At 38.4% G+C, this 24,489-nt stretch overlaps 1 protein-coding gene across 2 annotated transcripts in view; it reads right to left on the reverse strand.

Moving 5' to 3' along the window:
• Positions 1-7,144: 7,144 nt before the first annotated feature.
• plcb3 (phospholipase C, beta 3 (phosphatidylinositol-specific)) overlaps positions 7,145-24,489 on the reverse strand; it is a 61,630-nt gene continuing 44,285 nt past the window's right edge. Inside the window, exons 12-34 of one of the 2 annotated variants that reach the window (XM_067401851.1) lie at positions 24,385-24,467; positions 24,211-24,295; positions 23,468-23,615; positions 21,118-21,219; positions 20,884-20,963; positions 20,686-20,782; positions 20,459-20,543; positions 19,960-20,084; positions 19,683-19,837; positions 19,379-19,540; positions 19,135-19,234; positions 18,914-19,018; positions 18,315-18,409; positions 17,006-17,138; positions 16,795-16,830; positions 16,563-16,672; positions 14,158-14,267; positions 13,485-13,644; positions 13,308-13,384; positions 13,140-13,229; positions 12,409-12,466; positions 11,360-11,446; positions 7,145-10,356 (exon numbers count right to left, since the gene is read on the reverse strand). In XM_067401851.1, coding sequence (XP_067257952.1) covers positions 10,075-10,356; positions 11,360-11,446; positions 12,409-12,466; positions 13,140-13,229; positions 13,308-13,384; positions 13,485-13,644; positions 14,158-14,267; positions 16,563-16,672; positions 16,795-16,830; positions 17,006-17,138; positions 18,315-18,409; positions 18,914-19,018; positions 19,135-19,234; positions 19,379-19,540; positions 19,683-19,837; positions 19,960-20,084; positions 20,459-20,543; positions 20,686-20,782; positions 20,884-20,963; positions 21,118-21,219; positions 23,468-23,615; positions 24,211-24,295; positions 24,385-24,467 — 2,565 coding nt within the window. In that variant the 3' untranslated portion in view covers positions 7,145-10,074. Of the gene's footprint in view, positions 10,357-11,359; positions 11,447-12,408; positions 12,470-13,139; positions 13,230-13,307; positions 13,385-13,484; positions 13,645-14,157; positions 14,268-16,562; positions 16,673-16,794; positions 16,831-17,005; positions 17,139-18,314; positions 18,410-18,913; positions 19,019-19,134; positions 19,235-19,378; positions 19,541-19,682; positions 19,838-19,959; positions 20,085-20,458; positions 20,544-20,685; positions 20,783-20,883; positions 20,964-21,117; positions 21,220-23,467; positions 23,616-24,210; positions 24,296-24,384; positions 24,468-24,489 lie in introns of both variants that reach the window. The other variant, XM_067401850.1, reaches the window with a different exon arrangement.

The following is a 24,489-nucleotide window of genomic DNA, read 5'->3' on the forward strand; positions in this document are numbered from 1 at the left end:
AGAAAAGAAAATACTTACTTGCAACAAACGCAAGTACTTTTATTTATCAGTATTGGTTGTTTTATCATGTCTGTCAGAGTGAATTTTCAGTTGTCACTGTTTCAGTGTTCTGTCTATCTGTTTCTGACTGCTGTGTAATTATTCTGTGAAACATTTAGGGAGATGGTGGGAGGGTGGAAGACATCGGCTTTGGCACGCTGAATGATGGAGAGCACAGAAAAAGAATGAATGAGACAGATTTAGCAGTAGCGTAGATATTTAGCTCTCACAAGTAGCTTCTATCCTCAGTCTAGTACAGTATTGGGAGTGAGAGAATGTGCACCCAGAGTATTTTTAGTATTATCTTGTTGCTAAGCGACCCGCCCAGAGAGTCATTGTCTTGTCTGGGCCCAGTGACGAATCTGTGTGTGTGTGTGTGTGTGGGTGTTGCTGTATATGTGTAACACCATCTCATTTAAGTCTATTTAAGGCTTAAATCAATGAATAAACCAACTTGACTTCTCATAGTAACCTAAGTTTAGAGGGGGATTAACAGAACTAAAAAGATTTAGCTTTTTATAATGTGGTTACCAAAAAGATAATCATATCGATATCTGTTATGATCGTGTAATTGATTTGATTGAATTGATGATCATTAATCATCATGCCAGCCCATGCGGTCACAAAAGGATCAACTATCATCAGTAATGAATCCCACATCAGACTGACATACAGCTGAAGAGTGCACATAATCGCTTTATAGGATCACCGTTTTCTCTCTCTCTGCAAGGTTACTCTTGAAGCGCAATGAATTGAAGTGCAATCCCAAATGTCACACTGAAAAACAGTCATTGTAATTGGATTAAGCAGCTTGGCCAGAGAGAAAGAGAAAGAGAGAGATGGGGAATGTAAACACTTCCCCAATGACACAATCACACACATACCTGATGAAATTGCATGTAAAGATTATTGTGTGTGTTTATAGCATTTTAACTCTGCAAGAGAGAGTGTGTATTTGTGCGTCTAAATCAGTTTTGTGATGCAGTTTCAGTGCATGTTTAAGTGTCAAACACGTGCAAAACAGGCTATTTAATACTAGTCAATAACTATGGTATTTGACCCTTAAAAACTTAGGAATGTCATTACATTAAATACACTTTCAAACAGTGGCAATTGCGTACAAATGATGCTAGAGCTTTTCTAACATGTTCATGTTCCATAAGCAGTATTTCTATTGTTTTATGAAGTAAAGTCATGTTTCTTTTTTTCTTTTTTTTTAATGTTGACCTTGTGATTTCATCCCGTCCTGCATTTTTCTTTTTCAATAAACTGTTTCATTCAGATGTATGTCACAATACAGAAAAAAAGATCTGTCGCTACTTCGGTTACATCGGCACTTTTGATATTTGTTAGCTAATGCAATGACATTCATACATTTCCAAGTGTGTCTTGAGTGTTCAAATATTTTGCAGGGAAACAAAAACACTAAAGCTGCAAATCAAGATACACAGATAAGTGTGTGGTTCCTGTTTCTGACCCATTCTGCTAACTGCCCTTGTGTTACAGAATAAGAAACCAGGCAATGCTAAAATGTATTTATATTTCTTGAATTTGTGTGTGTGATTGGATTTCTGTGCATAGTGCTGGTACAGCATAGACTTACATGTGTACAGAAGATACACTAACAGAAGAGGTTAATATGATAAGCTAACAGCTCATATGAAGTGCCCTGAGGAAGCAGCCACCATGTCATCCTGTATCATTGTACGTGTTGCCCTTGGCTGTTCTGTGTTGTCTGGTCTTTGCGTGATGCATCTTTTTGATCTTTCTGTTCATTAGACTTTTGATTATTCCTTCATTAATGGTTTAATTGATTTCATTGTTAATTTCTCAGTCTTTGTTTCTCATAATGAGTGAATCACCAAGTGCTTTTCTTTTCCTTTTATATGGCAGATTTGAGTTGGATTCTTCCTATTTTACTTTCTCTCCATGTCTCTTAAATTGATGCATGAAACATTCTCTTACCCTTGTTAAGTGTTTTAGAAATTGTTGTCCTGGAATCTTTTTTTTAAAATGTCTTTTATTAAAAAAAAAATCTGAATTAAACACTACATATCGAATCACTTATGTCTTATTAAGGAGTGGATGATTTTTATTTGTGCATAAAACTTTAGATTTACTTCAGCAGTTAGTTCCTGTCCTTGATTCTCATTGGTCAGTAGCTGTTTTATTCACGATAAAACACATCTATGACCGCTTCACCCAACAGTTCTGTGTATCACTACACAACACCCTTAGCAACCACTCTTAGCAACGTAAACTGTATGTTCTAAATTGATATTGTTCATTGAAGCTTACTGTATTATGTAGAAGAGTGTTGTGAGAAAAAGATCAAGTGAGCGAGTTTATTACCTGCAATAAGATTTAGCATTTTCCTTCAGGTCAGTCCTATGTTCATAATAAAAAAATCTGTTTTAATGTCCAATGTATTATCTTGTCCTTTTAACAGTTAAGGTTTTCCCGTGACTGACAGCGCTAGTCAAAGCATTTGCCAGTTGCGTCTTGTTCCGTGTTCACAACAGTTCAGTCTTTTCAATGTAAAAGTCTTCGCTACTGACTGACACACTCGTAAAGACAGTCTTTGCCGCCATCTAATGGCGTAATAATGTAACTGTTGCTGTTCACTGTCAGGGACTATTTTTTTCCGGCAGAAGGAAGGCTTTAGTGAAAGTTTACTTCATTAAAGTTGCATTGATACATATTTTTGGCTTTAATATTTGTATTGTGTGGTAACCGTTTTATAAAAGCAATAAAGTACGAGGGGCTGTGCTGTATCGTGAATAAGTCAGGGCTGAAGGGCATTGCTTCACGTCGTGCCTAATAACGCCCCTCGGCCGTGACTTATTCACGATACAGCACAGCCTCTCGTACCTTATTACTTAACACCATTCTGTCAGGTTTCTGCTTCAAATGTGTTTGCTTCATGTTAAATTGACCAGAAAAGGTTACTCTTTGACTTAACTTGATGTTTGTAATATATATATATATATTTAACAAGATGAGAAAATGGAGAGACTTGTTAATGTTTAAAGTTCTATTTTGTTGGTATTTAAAAGTTTCTGTTATGTTAATGGTTTGGGGGTTACCATTGTTGTGAAGTGCTGGGCTTGTGCTTGGGTTGAAGACCTGCTAACAAGAATTCAAATTGCTTTAATAGTGAACAAACCACTATAGTGTTCTGGTGTAAATTTCTGGACTGCCAACATGTAACATCACGTGTAGAGTTTGTAGGATTATTTGAATGTAAATTTAAATGAAAACCATTTATTCAATTTAAATGAACACCATTGATTCTAGTTATTTGCACATGGTTGATTCTATTTGGTTTTGGAACCACTGTCCATGAATATCTATCTATCATGTTCAGCCAAAGAGCTATTTTTTTTGAGTGAACGACCAATTTGAGTCATTGAATCATTCACTCAACCAAGTGAACTTGTTTGTTTAATAAGACAGATTTTAACTAACCATGTGTTCTATTCAGAAGGGCTCATCCCTATTCCCTAATGCCTTCAAAAAGTGTTTACCTTCCGGAGTGAGAGCTTCGAAGGGATGAAGGGTGTAGGGGTCAAAAAAACTCTTTTCTTGGAATGCACTTCTGCGTCATCTTAAGACAATCAAGGAGGTACCTTCGTCACACATTTTGTACACTGGTTGACACTTCGGTTTGGAACGGCCCTTCAATGTGGCGGCCATGATTGTTTTCACACCAAAGTGCCCTTCGGAAGGCGATATATATCCCATTTGGAACACACCGTAAATGCCACTACCGTGTTGCTCTTCATTGGTGAAGAAAAATGCTAACAGGAAAGAATTGATCTGATATTGTATATACTGTAATCATACTCAATATCACATACTGGTCTGAATATCAGTACTATTCGCTTGTTAAGTCATGATGAATACTGTTTCAGGGGCTAAGCCTCTACTCTGTTTCAAGAGAGAATACAATGAGCAGTTTATGAGCACTATTCCTTTATAGCACAACTTGCTTTTAAAAATTCAGGTTGTCAGTCTTCTACAGTTTCTCAGCTCACAGTGTCCTGGACACTAATATTTTAATGATTCAGAAAAAAATTAATCAATCACTGTCTGACCACCTAAGCTTTCAGTATTAAGATGATCAGAGCATCAGGATTTTTCAGTAGTATTACAGCACATTGTGAGTCTATATTAGCACCGTTTGTTTATTTTCTATTAGCACTGCTTGTCATTTTCTGATGAAGCCTTTGGACCTGGAAAAAATGATGCATGACGTCAGGCTTAACAAGCAGATATAGCTGAATAACAGATATGGTAATTTCCAGAACAACAGCACCATTGTTCATGTGATATTGCTTAGATGAACTTGTTCAGTTGAGTTACAAAAATGCAGATTGGATGTACAGTATGAGGTGCTACAAGTGAGCAAAAAGAGTGGGATGTACATATTCCTCTGTAAACTGAGTTGATGGATGTCAGGCATTACATTCGGGCGCCGGCTCTACGCTCTGACTCGCACTCATGGACCTGTCCACTGGAAAGAAAGAAATGACAGAACGAGAGCAGAAAGAATGAGGTGGAAGCAGATGCTCACTAGGGAACAAAACAGAAAAAGGGAGAGAGGAGAAAAGCTTTGTGTTTGAAATACAAAGGCAGGAGATAAGAAAGAGTAAGAATGTGAAGAGTTCAGAAAAGAAAAATGAATGAATGGGAAATTACTGGGAAATCTAATTAAAGACTGACTGGCTGCTGAGGCCCTTGAGAGACTGTGAGAGAATTTGAATGTGCAGGTTATGTTCCTCAGATTTTTAGTGAATTGGATTGTTCAATGCTTTGTTACATACCACAACTGAGACCACAACTGGGGTTTAAAATCTAATTTAAAAAGATTTAGGGTTTTGAAATGTTAAAAAAAGCATTATGACCAAACTAATTTCAGATTCTGTTCTAAGCATAACCATTTGTACAAATGGTCAGATGTTCTTGCTTCCATTGAAGCACAAAAATTTTTTTACATTTCACTCAAATATATCATTTGTAATGAATACTGTTGTATTAAATTCTAAAAAAGTTAAATAGAAGTGTTTACACTGGTGGTCTCCCACTGTGTCAGTTATGGAAATTAAAGATTGACATACTTTCATGTATTTGCTTTATTCTAATTCTGATTTTTAAATGTTTTTATTATTTTTACCCTAGTAATAACCTTCATAGCATCAACTAACACGTATCTAAATAATCCAAGTAAATGAATATCCTAATATTTAATGAGATTGCAGAGGATTGTATTTTTCAGTCACTTGATTGTTTGATGCTAAGCTGAAATCAGAAATGGAGCATTTTTGCAACATCACTGCCCCATCACAAAAACAAGCCTTGCAAAGCAATCCCAGCTGTAAATCAAAGGAAACAGTCTTTTTTTTTCTGTCGCCATCTTCAAATAAAGGCAGGAGAAGCTTTTGTACTTAGAAGCTGTTGAAGGGTCTTAAGAATTGCATTCAGCTCTGAGGAGCTTTCATAAGCCTCACAGTTACATTCTTTGAACAGTTGCTCTAAAAAGGAGACAAATTTCCTCTTCCATCTCAAACTCTGTGGTAAAACTGTAGTAACTAGTCAAAAATGGGACAAAGGTTATTCTAAAAATCATGTTTCAACCATCAACTGAGAAAGTATTAACTCTTCAAAGTAATGTCATATGACAATTTACTAGTATCTATTTATAAACAAACTTTACAGCAATGCTGAATGATAATATTCAACATCAGGATGCTTTATGGACGTTGTGCATGTTGGTGTGCAGATGAAGGATCAAACCCTAAATCTACCCATCACAGAGGATTTGCTACATTTTCAAAAGAAAAAACATCACTTAATATGATTTATAAGCTGTTTTTCCTCATGGGGACCAAAACAACAACAACAACAACAACAAAAAACCCCAACAACAATCCTTTATGCATGTGAAAAATGTGAAGGCACATTTCTTTCTAATTTCCCACAGGCCTCTATAGGCCGTGAGTAAAACAGGCCCAGTGAGTTTCATTCCGATTGGCCTCCGTTAACCATTGACAGCTGCTCAAAATTCATTGACCGTCGCTGACCACATTTTTCGAGATATGCGAATGTCCTCAAAGGCAGTCTTGGCACCTTGGACAAAGACACCGCATGCCAATTTTCAAGTCAATCAGACCAAGAATTGTATAGTTATAGCGGTTTTTATGTTTTTTTTCCTGTTACAGCGCCACCAAGTGGCCAGTCACCTAGCCCTTTTTCACACAACCACATAATGAGCTCATATATATATATGTGCCGAGTTTGATGAAAATATCTCAGCTAAAAAGTTATAGCCATTTCAGTAAAAGTGGCTACATCCTGAACATTTTGGCTGCCCTTAGGGAGAGTGAATTGAAATTCTTCGAAAACTTTTTCCAGAAAATCTTGCTGCACTGGTTTGGATTTTAGGATTAGTTCACAGAAGTAGGTTTATCAAAAAATCAAACAGATCGAATCTGAGGTATGCATTTTGTCCAACAATTCCAATAAACAGTTGAGCCTACTGTTTAAGAGTTATGAGCCATTTCATACTTTTCACCGCTGTAGCGCCCCTTTCAGGCCGATCGGGGTGACATTGTAGAGGGTGTGAGTACTACCGGTCATCAAAGTTTCAAGTCTCTATGACTTACGGTTTGGTCTGCCTGATCACTTTTATGGGAGAATGCTGAACCTTGGAAATTTTAACAATTAAAATAGGGTTTTAGTGCTACGCGCTTGAACCCATAATTATATATATAAAAAAATATATAATATATATATATATATATATAATATATATATATATATATATACAGCTATGGAAAAAATTAAGAGACCACTCCAAGTTCAGAAATCAGCATTAATTTTTTCCATAGCTGTATATAAATAGATAAGCTAATTCAAAATATTAATAAATACTACCATAGTTCATAAATATTACTAAACACTGGACATTTCTTTCTTTCTTTCCCACACTCCTATAGCAATAAAAAAAATTGAGGATGTCTCACACACCTTCATCATGTCACGTAATCTGTCCTTCACAAAAGAACTAAACCATTTCATAATCTGAAAACACGTTCGTCATCCTATAAAAGTAGAACTGAAAAAGGGAAGCAACAAGCAAGAGAATGTTTGACAATGTTCTGCATTTATTGAATGTACAGTTATATTATTTATCGAGGCAATAAAAATTACATCCAGAGTAATAATTTTCCCTTTAAACAAGGCAGACCAGTACATTATCTACATACAGTGTTAACAAAAGAGTGTTTCAGTAGGAAGCTGATAAAGAGACAGATGCAGAGAGAAACTATGAGATATGTACTTGGATAAAGCTGTAACTGAGGCCGAGCAGAAGTTAGCCCTTGGTTAAGCATGTTTTGTCCCTTAAAGTCTGACTGCAGTCCTCACAGATTTCAGTACAGACAACGCATCACTCAGTTTGGGCCCACAAGTGTGATGGACCAGCCTGGCTCATCCCCTGAGGACGTTTGATTAAAGACTGAAATTTGCATGCTAATGTCGGCTTTGAAAAAACAAACTATATACCAACAATGAACTCAATTTACAGGACATGATTTGCAAAGCATTTTTAACATAAAAGGTGCTAAAATTAAAATAAAGAGAAGAATAACCTGAATTTTTGTCCCATTTTAAGACAATAAAAAGTGGGGTTCTAAATCCCTCAAAAAAAAAAAAAAAAAAAAAAAAAATTAAAAGAAAGTAGTGCCATTCAACCATTACTACTGTCTATAAACATAAGAGAACCATAACACGATATTACACAGGCACAATATAGAATCATGCCACTGTAAGGAATATGACAATCATAAAGTGTCTACAATTTAAAAATAATAAAATTACAGGCCATAAAGTATTAAGGTGTTTCTCAATAAAACACTTGTACCTCATTTTAACCAAAAAATAAAATGACAGACAGGCAGTAAAAGACAGCTGAATGGTGCTTAGGACGACTGTAAAGTGTGTGTGTGTTATACTGGGACACTAGATCAGCCTAAGACAAGCAAAAGGCAGAAGTCACTCACGACTTCTCCTCTAGTCAGTAGTAGAATTCATTTACCTCTAAAATGGAATGAATTATATGTAGATCGATATAAACTCTCATGTGGTTTCGACTGAAATGCACACATTAATATTTCCTGGTATGTACAACACTAATGTCCCTCTCCAAAGATAACGAGACATGAAGAGAGGAAATGTTTACATGCAAGTACCATTTATCCCTGCTTATACGGGTACATAGAGCTATTGACTTAACATGCAACCACATTAAATAGGCTGAGTCATAAAAACAAACCCTCAACGCTAGCCTCTCAACGGTGTTGTCCATCTCTCTTCAGCCCTTTTGCCTTCTAAACTCTACTGTGCAGTGTTCATTCTCGCAGCCAGCACTTACCTCACACATACATACATACAAACATACACACTATGTAAATTATACTCTAGGACATATTTTCATCAACGCATGGAGAAGAAACGTAACGCGCGTGTTGCATATTATGTTACTCACTCAGCAAATGTAATCGTTTGGTAGTCATAAGTGCTGTAATCACTGTCCTTCTCAAAGTGCTTCGATCGAGATCATGGAGCACACTGTCATGTGAATGCATGTACGTCAACTCCAACTCTCTTAATTTTGAGCATCGGAGCCCTGAGAGACACAAAGAGAGTGAAAGGAAGACATAGAACCCATAAACTGACCAAAGTTATGAAAGTAAACAGGAAGAGGAAGGTGACCAGATTACAGTACGAGAAAGCAAAAATTCTAATGGATTAAAAAAGCCCTGGATTGCGGTGATCGGAGCTAAGCTGTAAAAGTCTTGCTTCACTCTCACATAAAAACCCCTCATATGCTGTTTTGTTGCATATTATGCAACATGTTATGACTCTGTACAGACCTTGATGAAGTCAGACAGGGGATTTGCAAGGGACGTCCCTCCGTTCGTGAGCGGATTCAAAAATACAAGGGGTGGCCCATGAAGTTTCCTGGACATCACTGGATTTCAGATAGTGTGAGATGTGGGATCACTGCCAATTACACAGAGTCGGGATTAGATTAAGCCAACCGACAGAGAGACAAATACGGGGGAGGTACGGGAGAGAGTGGGATTACACGAATTATCTGGGTGAAAGAGTTCAAGAGAAGTACTGTATATGTAGATTTTAGAACATAAACAAATAGACCAAAAAAAAAAAATTGTAATTTACTAACTTTAGAGGTGGCATCCTCAAATGGACAAATTTGTACCTTATTTAACCTTAAAAGATTCACTGTAATACTTTAATGGAATATATCACTACTTTAAGGAACTAATTTCTACCTTTAAGGGATGGATAAGATACATATTTGTCCTTTTGTGACAAGCTGTAGTTCTCTTATTGGTACAATATTTTTTTTTTCTTTTCGGACAGTTGAATTTAGGACCTGATAAACATTCACATGACAGGATGTTTCGGCTGCAGTGGTGAAATGAATGGAATTAAATCTGTTTCTGGGGGCTGGGTAAGCAATAGTCCATCTGTGCATTATTATGTAAACGCATACCACCAGATTAAGCATTAGCCTAGCGTTAGCATCACAGCCTCAGAATTCTTTACTGCCAAATTTACACTGCCACCTTCAGGACGACTCATGGAACTACACTTAAAGCTGCAAAGTGCACAATATACAACAGAAATAAATAGAGAACCCCGTCCCTCTGTTTTCCACAGGTCTTACGTACAGGCATTAGTATGTATGAGAGCCCACGTCATTAAAGCTAGATAAAATCCACTTTGTTTCTGGATTAAAACTTTGATAAAAAAACAAAAACAAAAAACAAAAGAGACATCAGATTTGATTCAGACAGAGTGGCAAAGTGTATACAGGTTTTAAAAAAATCCTCAAAAAATGCATAAAATTTTTAGTAATACTATGTCTATTCTTTAAATCCACTGTGGACAGAAATGGATTGGAGAGAGTGATAGGAAAGTCAAATAAAACAAACTGTAGTATCACTAGTATACTCCTGTAGTATCCGCCTCTGACTTGACGGGAGTGTTTGAGTTTGAGGAGGATTCCAGCAGTGAGATACTGCCCATGTTGCTCCAGCTGTGGTTGGGGGAGGAGTAAGGGGGTGTGCTGCAGTTGGAGGAGGGGCCAGAGCTGGGGCTGTCATTGGCCTGACCGATCAGGTCTTTACGAGAGCCTTTGCTCTCAAGCTCCTGAAGGAAGTGAGAGACCTCCTTTGGAAAGAGCTTCACCTCCGCCTCGCACTCGCGTATCAGACGGGCCTGATTCTGCAAAGAAATGAGGATTTAGAGTGCCAATCCACATGAAGTAAGGAGGAAAAAAAAATCTAAGCTCATTAACATTATTTGAGATATCAAAAAGGTTAAATGTCATAATATGAGCAATTTTACTTCATGATAACAGTGTACATCACAATAAAGTTATTATTACTGGGGAAAAAAAGGTTGTTATGATATCAACTTTTTTTCCAAAAAACATTTCACAGTTCTCTACAGAAATTAAATAATCAAATGTAAAAATAAAACACTGAACTAAAATAAATATATTGATTCTTTTTAAAGCTACAAAAGTTATTTGGTCAAGAGCAGTGAGTTACTTAATTTTATCAAACAAAAGAAAGGACACTGACAGAAGCAGGTATATTAGGCTGCTGTCACTTTAAGACCAAATGTATGGATCCAATATATTGGTACATATTTGATTTTCCCCAAACTGTTTAAGACATAACCATCTATTTTTACCTGAATACTTGCCAAAAATTGAGCAGCGATTACATCTAGATGGGCACATAACTTTGTGTGTATTTGGCTGTTTAAAAGGATAGTTTATGAAAAAAAAAAAAAAAAAAAACGAAATTCATTCAGTACTTATAAACGCATACGCTTCGGATGTGTGCGCTCAGAAAGCCGTCTGTCAAACAGCGTGCAAATACTGAATTGTTTTTTTGTGCTTGAAAAGTTTAAAATCAAGGCAAGTAACAGGTTGTCAAATTTCTAGTGGTTTATCATGTCTGGTATATCCCCTACCCTTACTTCAAATATAGTGTAAGAAGCTTTCAGAATCTGAAATGACCATTTCTTTTTTCTTGATGACGGTGTTTGGCTTTATATCTCCTGTAACTATGGTATTTTGGCAAAAGCTACAGTATAGTTACTATGGGACATTTCTGTAAGGGATACCTCCTAAATTCTGCCTCAGTAAAAGAAAATAATGTGGTGATAAACATGCATGTCAGGACTGAAGTCTGAATAGATCTGTGCATGGACTGACCAGAGGAACCTCCTCCTCTACTTTCTGAAGGATGTCCTTGTGAAGGGCTTTTAACTTGTCTTGACGCTTCCCCTGAGACACTTCCAGCTACACAAAAAGAGAGAAGGAATTAGAGGACTTTATGAGGAAGCTTGACCTTGAACGTTTGTACTAGAGTATGTTTTATATGGCTCTGTAACACTTTGTCCTAACAAGATGTGGAGCAATAACAGCATCAATCCATAATCGGAGTGTTTTTTCCAAAAGTGATGAGATTCTGTCAAGTGCTTTCTTGAGTTTTACTATGGGTAAAGCTGCCCAGTGATGAAACAAACAGAAACATCCAATCCTCTGATTGACTATGATTTTTTTTGTCTTGTGCTGCATTAAGGCTGTGACACACCAAGCTGACGATCGGCAAATGTCGGCCATTGTCGAGCGCCTGCCGGCCTAGTTTTTGCTCTGCATTCCACAGCATTGGCACTAGTCTGACCCCTGTGGGTAGCTTTTCGGCCAATTGAGCATGTTGACTCGGTGATGGAGCATAGCGGTGAGACAGATCACTCTGACTGGCTGTTCAGCTTAGTGAACCAGAAGGAAAATTAAAGTGACAAAAGCAAGCAACTGTGTTTTACGGTTTCTACCACAGTCAAAGTCACAAATGTAGCTCTTCCAGTTACCCCTTTGAGTGACGCATGCAACACATTACTTTCACCTGCTGGTATGGAGAGTTATTTCCAATCATGCAGGCACAGAAAGTCCAGTACGTGGTAGCAGGCTGCTGGCTGTAGTCTTTGCAGTGTGTTTAAATGCAACTTTTTGGTCCAGACACAGGCGATGTGAGGTGACACCACAGCTGGCTTTTGTTGCCACTAGTTCTCTGATGTCAGTTTTTGGTGTGTCTGGGCTTTTATGGTCTCAGTATAGGCCAAATTAAATAAATAAATAAATAAACCTGACAATGACAATGGAGAATTTAGTGGCACCTAATTAGGACAAGGTGTAAAGGCTTTCTTAAATATCACAAAGAGCCATTAACACAGAAATCCAGACACTTTTCCAGAACTCACCTGACGAATTAAGCTGACTGATTCAGCAATATGTTTTTTATTGATCTCGTTCAGCTCCCTGCTAAGTGAGAGAATGACAGAAGAAGGTTACTTTCCTTGTACATTCTTTGTAGCAATGCTGAACTTTCTAGAAGTTAATGGCTCGATCAACCTCAGAAGCAAATTAAAAAAAATTGTCTCGTTTATCTTTGAGTATACGTTTCACTTGACAGTTGCAATAACAGACATTTAAAGAACTGAACTTTAAAGGGATGTAACAGCATTTTGTCCATATAATGAAAGTCAGTACTGTCCAAAACAACAGAAAAACCCAATTGACTTTCATATATGGTCAAAACACACATAAGGGTGAGTAAATGACAATAGAATTTTCACTTTTTGGTGAGGCATGCACTTAAAGAGTTCATCCAAAAATTAAAATTCTGCCATCATTTATTCACCCTCACATTGATCCAAACCTGTATGATTTTCTTTCTACCGTGAAACACAAATTAAGATATCTTGAAAAATGTCTCAGGGGTTTATCCAGTGGACGTTAATGATAATCAAAATGGTTTAGTCATCAATATTCTTCAAAATATCTTCGTTAGTGTTCTGCAGAGGAAAGAAAGTCATACCGGTTTGGAATGATTTAGGGGTGAATAAATGATGGCAGAATTTTCATTTTTAACCGTTTAACCCCTAGGACTGCTACAGGCACTGTCCTTGAGATGAGAAAAACCATTACTAACGTCTCAGCCTTTTCCTTTTCTGCTTTCTTTGCCTCGATGATGCTGTTTAGCCTCTTCCTGTCCAGAATCTTCTGTAACTCTTTCTTCTCTCTGCAAACAGAAATGTGACATTTCAGCATTTGTCCACACACACAAATGCACCTCAAAGGACAACCAAACATTTCTTACTTGTCACACACTTCCTTGAGTTTTTTGATCTGGGCTGCTTGGCAGTCTTGGGCGATATCCCTCAGTTTCTGATTGGCCTGAGACACAAAGAATCAGCATTTTTAGCAGTGTGTGTGTAGTGCCTCTCAGAGCTGCTGTGATCGCGATGTCTTTGGGCTATTGTTATGCGTGTCTTACCTCTTTGAGGTGGCATTGTTTAGCCTCTTTCTCTATCTGATGTTGTGCCTGTCTGAGCGCAAGAAGCTCCTGCATCTGCTCCTCTCTGAACTGCTCCGTCTGTCTCTGTAGCTCCAGATCCAGCTCGCTCAATTCCCTCTGCACGGGCTCCTCTGACCCACTGTGCGCACACAAACAGCAAACACCCCTTTATAATATTAATTCACAAAGAAATTATTCAATGTGAACACTCTCCAATGTTGTTTAAACCAAGGGCCAGTTTAAAATAAAATCTCCTAAAAATCAAAGTAGGATTTTGATCAATTTATAACAAAGAAATATTCTACTGTAAAGTGAAGAAATATTTCAGATTCTGCACTTTTTCTAGGACACTAATCAAAACTTGTGACATTGAGCATGTGTGTCGATTGGTGTCGTTGCCTGCTTTAAACAATGTAAAATACCCATCAGAGGGCCTAAGCCCATTCCTTTCCTTTATTCTCGACTTAATGTTCCTCAAGAGAAGTGCACGTTCACTTCAGTGTGGCTGCTTTACTGCTCTGAGCTCCTGACCTCTTGATCTCTATATGATCATAATATGAAATGTCACAAGCACAATACCCAATGGCAACACAATGGCCAACAATAATTTTTTTAAGTTAAAAGGTCAAAAGTCGACTTTAAATGCCCTCACTTTTTCTTCAGACTGGAGCGCAGACGCTTCTCCACCTGAATCCGTTTCCTCTGGAGGTCAGAGTTTAGCTGATTACAGCGAGTCCTTTGATCCTTACTGAGAGCCCACATCTAAAACACACATACACACATTATATTTTAAAAGTTACTCTTTCTGCCTTTAACGGCATAGGACAGCCGAAAAGAGACAATTGGACAGGAGAGAAGGGAATGGGACTTTTGCTCAAAGTGCTGCTGTACAATTAATCAGAGTTCACCATTCTTATGCCACAGCACTTCTAAAAGCTTGAAAGAACAGCACAGTTATTACCTCATGTATCTTTTAAGTTGCTAAACTATTTTACTGATTATTTCATCAGAGCAGCGCTGACAAAACATTTTTGTGCGAGTGTGTGTGTCCGTACTATACAGTACGTGTGTACGTTTAAAAGAGAGAGAGAGAACGTGGGAGAGTATGCACTTTCAGGACACAATAACACGTATTTTGTAGCAAAAACCATGACAATAATATGTCATTTTCATCCTATTGTTTACTATATTTATTTGCTTGGTCGGTGTCATTGTGGGTTTTGTTTCTTTTGCGGTTGTAGATTGTAGGACCTATTGAAATAACTGAAATCATTTGGTGAAGTGATATGGAAGTGCAATACGGTCAAAACCTGCCTTGAACTACTTTAGCCTGCGTTTCCTTGAAAATAATTGCACACCTTAAAACGCCTTAAATCAGATTTGAGCATTCAACAGCCCCATAGTATAATTTTCTATAATAGCACAGTTATGAAGTGATTCCAGGTCTTGACTGCATTGCCGTTCCATATCATCCCAGCGATTGATCAGAACTTCAAATAGCTGTAGTCATGATAAAGTACTAGAAATGACAAACAAATGAGATTTGTATCTATAAAAAATTTAGTTTTTATCATTTGACTGTCCAGCTAGCTCAATACTTAAATGAAACATCATTAAAAGCATCTAAAAACTAAATTATGATGCCCTTGTCTCACTGCTGAAAAATTAAGTTAACTTCGCTATCTACTGAGGGCTGCAGCAGACTCAAGTCACGCTCTCTCTCTATAACATTGTTACCGTGTAACTGCTTAGAAACAGCCCCAGTTCTAAAGTGAGGCTTTCAAATTAGTAACAGAGGCTTGGGCTGTTTCAACGCAAGACAAGTGAACATGCCCGAAGAAAAGAGTTTGACACACTAGAGTTTTACAAAAGTCTTGAGATAAACACGTGCACCTGTTTTGTTAACATGTTTTAGCACATTTAGCAATTGCTAAAATCCCTTTCTAGCCAGGCTTGCTCAACCTCAGATCAAAGTTGATCTAGAAGAACTTATGCAGTTAAATATTAATGCACACCCATGGTGTGGCGTGCAGTGGTGTTCTGAAATGGAGGCATATTTTTTATTTATATATGAATCAATGTAAATTCAAGTGCATTACTCTTAATGTTGACACATCTTCCTTGTTGAACATTACATCAAAAAAGAAAAAAAGAAACCAAAGACAAATCTATTTTGTAATTTTACATTAACAATGTATTGTAATAAACATTCTAATTATCAAAACCATGTCAATCTCATCAAGTTAGTGTTTTAAGCATTTCTACATTCATTCAAAATTAATAACTGAAGGCTGTAATCATTTAAACACTATATTTTATTTGAGTATTGATGTTTTTCCTCTAGTCAACATAGGCTATTTTGGATCGTCAGTCATGCTCCGTCTGTCACAGACACGAATTGTATTTTTAATTTCACCAAGCTGATTGCACTAAAACCCCCCGCAGTCACCATGTTTTCAGTCCATTTCAAGCTTGATTTTGACGTGGCACAAAGCGGTGATATCTAACTGGGTGATCTATTTACTTACTTTTCAATTAGTCATTGACGCCATCATTTGTTCAGTCAAACTGACGCGCGGAACGTGCACGTAAACAAGAGGTGGGATTTATCACACAAACCAATCATATCCGTAACCAATTACATCCAATCATAGCGCGATGGAGACATTGCCTCCTCTCACGTGACTTTCCCCCATTCATTCTCAATTACCCCCCACAAAACCCACTGCACGCCAGGGGTCTAATGATTTTCTATGATTTCCAATGAGAGCAAATGGAGGCATGACTCCAGACTGTAAAGCATGACTCCTGCTGAAACTTTACCTGCAGGTGTCGCTGTTGGGCAGTGTTCCTTTAGAAATACGTGTGACTTGCGCTCTTTTTAATGTCATAATTTTTGTAATATTTGTATTGTTTTGTATGTAATATGGATTATTTTCTCATCCTATTTTTTTGAGGAGGCACTGCCTCGCATGCCTACTCAAAGGAAACGTCCATGGTTGAACGTGACCTTGATGGCACATTCCTTACTTAAAACTTAATGTAAGTGCTTTTGACCTTTTTCTGATGTTTCTTGCTCAGCTCCTTGAGTTCCTTGCACTGCTTCTTCATCAGCTTCTGGTAGGAGTTGTGCTGTTTGAGCTCATCAATAGACTGAGGTTCGATTACTGCAGAACACAAACAGACACACAGCGTGAAGATGATATACAACACCGCTCTCAGTGCTCTGCAGGCGAGTGACTGTTGAGGATGAGTGTATGATGGTTAAATGAGGGTGAGTGGATCTTACCTTTAAGAATATTGTTGATTAGATCTTCTTTTGCGCCTAAAATTTATTACACGGAACATACAGGTCACTTAATGGGCATGACACATACATATTCATGAGTAGACATCTATACAAAACTGACATGACTAACATTATGGCCAAAATGCAGACAGAGAATGATTGAGAGGATGATAGCAGGAAAAAGAAGAATGTTCCAGAGGTTAGACCAAACCTGATGGAGGAGGATTCATGACCTCGGCGACTACAGGAGAAAGTGTTGGAGATGGCAGAGGGCAGAAAGGGTCAGTAGGGTTAACGCCGGCAGAGTCAACCCCGTTTCCTACTTCTGGTTTCGCAGTCCCACCCTGCACACACACACAAACACACATGTTGGATTTCCATGTTTTATGTAGACTTTCCATAGTCATAAGGATTTTTATACTGTACAAACTGTATATTCTATCCCTTATAGGATTAGTTCACTTCAGAATGAAAATTTAATCATCCAAGATGTTCATGTTTTTCTTTCTTCAGTCAAAAATAAATTATGTTTTTTGAGGAACACATTCCAGGATTTTTCTCCATATAGTGGACTTCAGCGGCTACCAATCGGATGAAGGTCCAAATTTCAATGCAGCTTCAAAGGGCTTTACACAATCCCAGCCAAGGAATAAGGGTCTTATCTAGCCAAACGATCGGCCATTTTCTAAAAACATTTATTCTGCCTACATCACATGTGACCTTTCCAACGTGATTCCGTAATGCATGCTGCATCGCAGAGCTAGTGCAAGATGAGCATTTGTGGTTAAAAAGTATAATTTCTTTTTAAATTTATTTTTAGAAAACGACCGATCGTTTCGCTAGATAAGACCCTTGTTCCTTGCCTGGGATCATGTAGAGTCCTTTAAAACAGCCCTTTGACCCGTTGGTAGCCACTGAAGTCCATAATATGGAGAAATATCCTGGAATGTTTTCCTCAAAAAACAAAATTTCTTTTCGACTGAATAAAGAAAGACAAACATGTATTCACTTACTGTCTTAAATATCTGTAAGATTTTAGTTCATGGGAGGGTGAGCTAATGGTAAATGGAATAGTTTAACCAAAAATTTTAATCCATCATTTTACTCTCACCTTGAGAAGCTCTGAATATACATATCAGACTGTGTGACTACGAGGAACGATTACCTCAAAATTTACGCCCGTATGCAAGTCCAAGCGACTTTATTTAAACTAAATACATACACCTCTTTAGTTATCATCACATGCCAGTGATTATACCTCCGCGTGCTATTGTTGTTAGGCGTGCTATAGTTTGTCGACTCCTGTTCTATAGAGTAAAGAAAATCATAAAAGTTTGGAACGACACAAAGGTGAGCAAATGAAGACTTTTGAAGACTGCGAGTCCAGAAGAGAGATCAGAAGAAAGAACTGGTTGGTAACAGAGATTCAAATTTGCACTACTAGCACTACTAGATTTGCTAAATGGCACCTAACTAAGAAAGTCAAGGCTGCTTTAGACACAAAAACAAGCGTGACTGACCTCAGAGGGTTCCTCCATAAGTGCTAATAGCTGCCTTTCTCTCTGGGCCAGCAGAGAGAGATGTTTGATGGGGTTTGTCAGAGCCTCTGCATACTCTTAACACACACAGATGGAAGACAGAAGAAAAACATCAGAGTAATACTCTGTTAAGAAGGTAGACAGAGCTTGTAACCTAAAAACTGTTGGTGTAAATCCCACTTTTCAAATTACCATTGTGTAAGACACTTAAGTACAGTAGTTTCTGCTACTGTAAATGACTACTTGCATAAAAAAAGATTTCTGTACACACTGCAGCTAACTACACTAGTCACTTTCATGCACAGAATTGAACTGAAAAACTAACTTTGAACAACTTAATGCATGTCACACTTTTTTTTGGTCACTAAAATTGTTTAATGCCGTTTAAAAGCAGCAGTTTAACAAGTATGAACAAAACACTGCACCTCTGTCATATAAAGAACCTCTGTTTTTGGCAGATGTAAAAATTTTATATTATTTATATCGCATATACACACTAGACCAGTCGCAAATAGCAATTCTGTGTAGTAACATATTTCTGCCATTCATGGCATTCATAGTCCCATAGATCGCTCTCCTACCTTGGTGCTCGTTGGGGATGTAGTCTTGTGCTTCAGTGTACACGAGTAGGGATGACAGCATGAGCGGTTGGTTCAGCTCATTCTTCAGACTGATGTAGTGATATCCTAATAGACACACACACACACACACACATATATATAGAAGATGTGAGGCAGCAAATCTTTAGTGCAGTACCAGAACAGCTCGTCTGTTAAAACAACGGCATGTATTTTGCACAAACCTGGGCGCAGTGCCGATACTGGCAAGATACGATGACCAATAAACTTCCCATTTTCCTCATACACTGCTACTCGAAGAGACGCCAGGGTAGGTAATACCACCTATAGAGAGATTAACAGCATACTTCACTTAATTTAATAAAAATGTGGAGATTATTACAGTACAAGTACATTATTAGACAGCTTCAGAGCTTTGTGCACGGCAGAACTGACATGATTGGATGAACTATTCCTTTCATTTGTTACCTTATTGAAAACAAAGGTTTCATCATCCCAGACTGGGTCCAGAGAGTTGTTGTTAGAAGTTTTTGTTCGATATTTTCTTTTAGTGTCTGCAGGAAGTCCAAACATGTCTACTTCCGCATAAACACCGACCTTCTTATCGTTCAGAAACTGACCTGAGATGATCTGTGTATGCAAGTGAAAGGTGATCCGATTGTACATATTACATTTGAAAAAAAAAAAGAAAATTAAGACACCATTACTACACTATCACTATGCTATACTATTACTATAACTTCAAACAGAACGGTACAGGTGAACACAATACCTTGATTTTAATTGTGTTGGCTACAATGCCATCCACAATGTCAATAGTAAAGGGGTCAAAGTGTTTATCCGTGCGTCTCATGAACTCTGGCTTCAGCAGATAACCACAGCGGCCGTTATATTCAAACACCCCCATGTTTAGCTGCATCGGCAAGTCTGAGAAACAGAGATATGAGCTTATTTTAAGATATAAAGGCACCTACAATAGACGTAAATGTACAAGAACAGATAAGAAAGAATGAAGAAGGCAATAACAGAGTGCTATCAGCATTTCTGACCGAGAGTTTGGAAGTTTAGCGCCACCATCTGGCAGCCCACGTTCCAGAAGAGCTGCGGCATATAGTTACTGGAATCCACGCGTGTCCCTTTGGGATAGATGCGACTTAGCTGCTTTTTGTTGTATCTAAATAAAAACATTTTGCTCAGGAAAAACAACATCACTCGAAAATGACAGTGCAAACATGACACATCAAACATATGTAACTGTAAATGTATAGCATACTAATTGGCATACTAAAGGGATTAGGATTAGTGTGTCCCCAATCACATCATGTTGAAATAAGTGTGTCAAAGCTACTCGGAGGGTCTGCTACTTCTTGTGAAAATTTGTGCACACTATATAATGACTAATATTGCAATCAACACATTACACTTTGGAGGAGGGTTCGGATCAGAACTACAAACACAAATAAAAAGAGTAAGTAGACAAGTTTAGAAAAGGTGATTGAGTAACTAACAATCAATATCTAATCAGTATTTGAGGCTGTTGAAGGATACTCGACAAACTCGCTGGGAGAACTCTTTAATGTGTCCATGCCTTTGGTCTCGACAAAAGATGACATCTCAAAATACTTATTCCTCTCTGAAAAAGAGAGAGAGATGGATCATTACAAAATGGATGATTCTGTCCTGGCTTCTGATTGGTCAATACAGTTTTGCTGTTCTAGCCATGCTAAAACACGTAGTATAGTAACAGCTATGATGTGAAAGGCATGATTTCTCACTCGCTGCCGCCTCAAAGGATTTGAATTTGACTGGTTCTATGTAGTTGACCAATGTGGACATCTCCTCTGTAGCGTTCACCTCACTGTATGCAGTACCCTGAAACAGAGAGACGCATCAAAGATGTGCATAAAAAAAAAAAAGAGAGAAGAGAAGAGAGACAGAGAGCAGAAAAGTGAACAGGACAGTGAACAACTTACCTCATCAGTGTTGTTATGTTTTTTTGGATCTGGAATGGGTTCCTCTTCCTCCTCTTCATCGGTCTCTCCATCTCCCCGGTCTATAAGGTAATATTAAAAAATAATACACACAAAACACGGAAAATTGAATAAACACTGAAATGCATTGACCATGAACTTCCATACTGGTGCCTAAGTGACTTCGGTCTTCATCCTGATTGGTTGAAACCTCATGTCAACTAGGCACAAACCCACCAATAGACTTGCGGATATCAAGGTCTTTGGTCATCCTCTCTGCAAGCTTCTCGCCCCCATTGGACATGTTCTGGCCCATATCCCCATCAGACATTGGACAATCTAAACACAAATCTCATGATGAATGGGTTTGAATGTAAAATGAAATCAGTAAAAGAAAAATGGATCATGTGTATATTTAATTGCTCATGAATGGGCCTGAATGGTTTTGGAACCACAACAAGAGTTCAAATTTAAACTAAAACAGCCCCTCATGTATTTGCACTGCTGTTGCAAAATGTAGCTAATGAAAGAGTCCAAATGTATGCAAAGTTGTAAATGTCATCGTTTAGAGCTAAGAAAGAAAGCCATACGAATTTGGAACGACATGAGGTTGAGTAAATGATGACAGATAGTTCATGAGCTAACTCCCTAATCAAGCAGATATGAGAGAGATGTGCAATAAAATGTCCCATGAGAGTAAGTTATGAATTAAAAATGATCTCAGACTGAAATAAATGTGATACTTTGTGTTAGAAGATCAGATGAGGAATGTTTGTTGAAGATTGTGTGATACTAGTGTGTATATAGTGTGTAGAATTGGCTCACAAGAGTCATTCATTCACAAATTGAACATCACGGGTTGCAATGTGCTTGCTGGGACAACAAGCAAGGCAACAAAACACAATGATACTGATGCAGGAAACACTGACACAGACTCTAAAGGGGCGGTTCACACAGAACTTGTTTTGCGCTTCACTGCGCAAACTTTTTAAATGCAAAAATGAGTTGTGTGTGAATGGCCCCAAAGTGTCACAAAACCCCATGTTGATGCAAGTTGCTACACATATTTCAATTATTGTAGCAATTGTTTTGATGCATTTGCAACCATTTTAATCAGTAGCCTCTCACTGCAGAAAAAGAGATACAGGGGGTGGAGACAGGTAGGTTTAGGGATATGTAAAGTAGGAGGAGTTGGATCCAGATCCAGGGGGTGGAGATGGGTAGGTTTAGGGATATGTAAAGTAGGAGGAGTTGGATCCAGATCCAGGGGGTGGAGATGGGTAGGTTTAGATCCAGGGGGCGGAGATGGGTAGGTTTAGGGATATGTAAAGTAGGAGGAGTTGGATCCAGATCCAGATCCAGGGGGTGGAGATGGGTAGGTTTAGATCCAGGGGGCGGAGATGGGTAGGTTTAGGGATATGTAAAGTGGGAGGAGTTGGATCCAGATCCAGGGGGTGGAGATGGGTAGGTTTAGATCCAGGGGGTGGAGATGGGTAGGTTTAGGGATATGTAAAGTAGGAGGAGTTGGATCCAGATCCAGGGGGTGGAGATGGGTAGGTTTAGATCCAGGGGGCGGAGATGGGTAGGTTTAGGGATATGTAAAGTAGGAGGAGTTGGATCCAGATCCAGGGGGTGGAGATGGGTAGGTTTAGATCCAGGGGGTGGAGACGGGTAGGTTTAGGGATATGTAAAGTAGGAGGAGTTGGATCCAGATCCAGATCCAGGGGGTGGAGATGGGTAGGTTTAGATCCAGGGGGCGGAGATGGGTAGGTTTAGGGATATGTAAAGTGGGAGGAGTTGGATCCAGATCCAGGGGGTGGAGATGGGTAGGTTTAGATCCAGGGGGTGGAGATGGGTAGGTTTAGGGATATGTAAAGTAGGAGGAGTTGGATCCAGATCCAGGGGGTGGAGATGGGTAGGTTTAGATCCAGGGGGCGGAGATGGGTAGGTTTAGGGATATGTAAAGTGGGAGGAGTTGGATCTGGATCCAACCTCTGCCCCTGGATCTCGTGTTTTGCAGTGAGGACCATCTCATTTTAAATCACGGTCACTTTTTTGCTAGAGCAGATCAGGCTATTTTTTACAAAGTCCCTTTAAGACAAGTCATTTCACTCGGCGGCCATCTTTGAAACGCCTCTCGGGCATCCTGGGCATCATGCAATCTCTTTGAATGGGGAAACATCAAATTCTCCAAAACTGTTCGCCAACCTTACGATTAAATTTCATATTTGAAATCACCAATGAAATCTAACAACAACCGGCTCATAAATTTAGTTTCTAAACACTCGAATCATGACAAAAAAACAAAAAAAAATTTCAGGCTGGATCAAGCTAATGCGCATGCGCAGACCTAAATGCGCGTCTCTTCGGAGGCGCGCGTCTGACTGTTTCTATAGAAACCAGTGATTCTAACGGCCGCTGAAGTGACGCGATGACTTTACCAGTCCGCGATTGGCTCTTATTTACAAGGCAGGACTTATTCCGCCATATTGCACGTTACACTTTCTCCCATTCAAAACAATACGAGTGACACGTCTTGTGTTATAAGTCTATAGTCTTTGATTTTTTAGTGGCTGTGTTTACACACCATTCAAAGGCGAGGATTGTTCATCTGTCCCTTCCTTGCGTCTAATGCTGCCACCGTTAGTTGCCCTGTGGTGATGTTTCTTCTTGTTCTTGATCAAGATCTTCCCCATCAGCTCCTGGGGGCTTGGCAGTTGTTGACCAGGAACCAGCTGTAAAAACAACATGAATGTAAAACCTACGAATCTATTCTCAATCTAAAAATATTGTTGTTTGTTTATTAATCTTAGTTATTACATGGCCAATCACTGCATTCTGTGGTCAAATATTTTTTGAATGACTAAAACTGTATAATGAACTACTGTTACAGCCAGCCGATTTCCTACAGCTATAATATTACACTCTTTCTTACAGTAATACAATGATTTTAGGCCAAATCAAAATTTTACGTTCATTTATTCTTTTATCTGGTAAGTAGTCGTGTAATAAGAGGGGAACCAATGCTTTCAGGATAATACAAGACCCTTTCACTTTGCACTGAGGTCCTGATCACCCTGTCTACATTTATTCTGTAATAATGACCATATGACTGCACATCGTCCTCAACTAGATGAGTAATGTTTAGCATAGCAATGTTGGCTTTAGAAAGCCTGGCCTGAAATTGATTTTAAAATCTTGAAGTTTGAAAGTTTTAAGGAGGATAGACAGACCTGCTCTATCTTTTAGATTTATAATTTTTGTTTATTAAGAAAATAGACAACATAGTTCATAATATTTGGAAGTTGGAGTTCGAAAACCCGCCCTTACCGGATATTTCTCTAGGGGATCAATGAGCAGCGCGTCTCCGAACATAGAGCGACAGTACTCTGCCATTTTAGCCTGCTGCTTTGCTCTAAAAGATCAGATAATAATCAAGATAAAAAATAAACCGGAAAATGACAAGCAATATGCATTATCTACACACTCATGCCTTATACTTACGAGTCCACATGATTCTCAAAGGACAAGATGAGAGGATAGGGAGATGTCTTGAATGCACTTTCAGCGATAGCTTCAATCACCTCCTAAAAAAACAAAGATTGAAAC

The sequence above is a fragment of the Chanodichthys erythropterus genome, chromosome 11 (assembly GCF_024489055.1).
Source record: "Chanodichthys erythropterus isolate Z2021 chromosome 11, ASM2448905v1, whole genome shotgun sequence".
Taxonomy (NCBI): Eukaryota; Metazoa; Chordata; class Actinopteri; order Cypriniformes; family Xenocyprididae; genus Chanodichthys; species Chanodichthys erythropterus.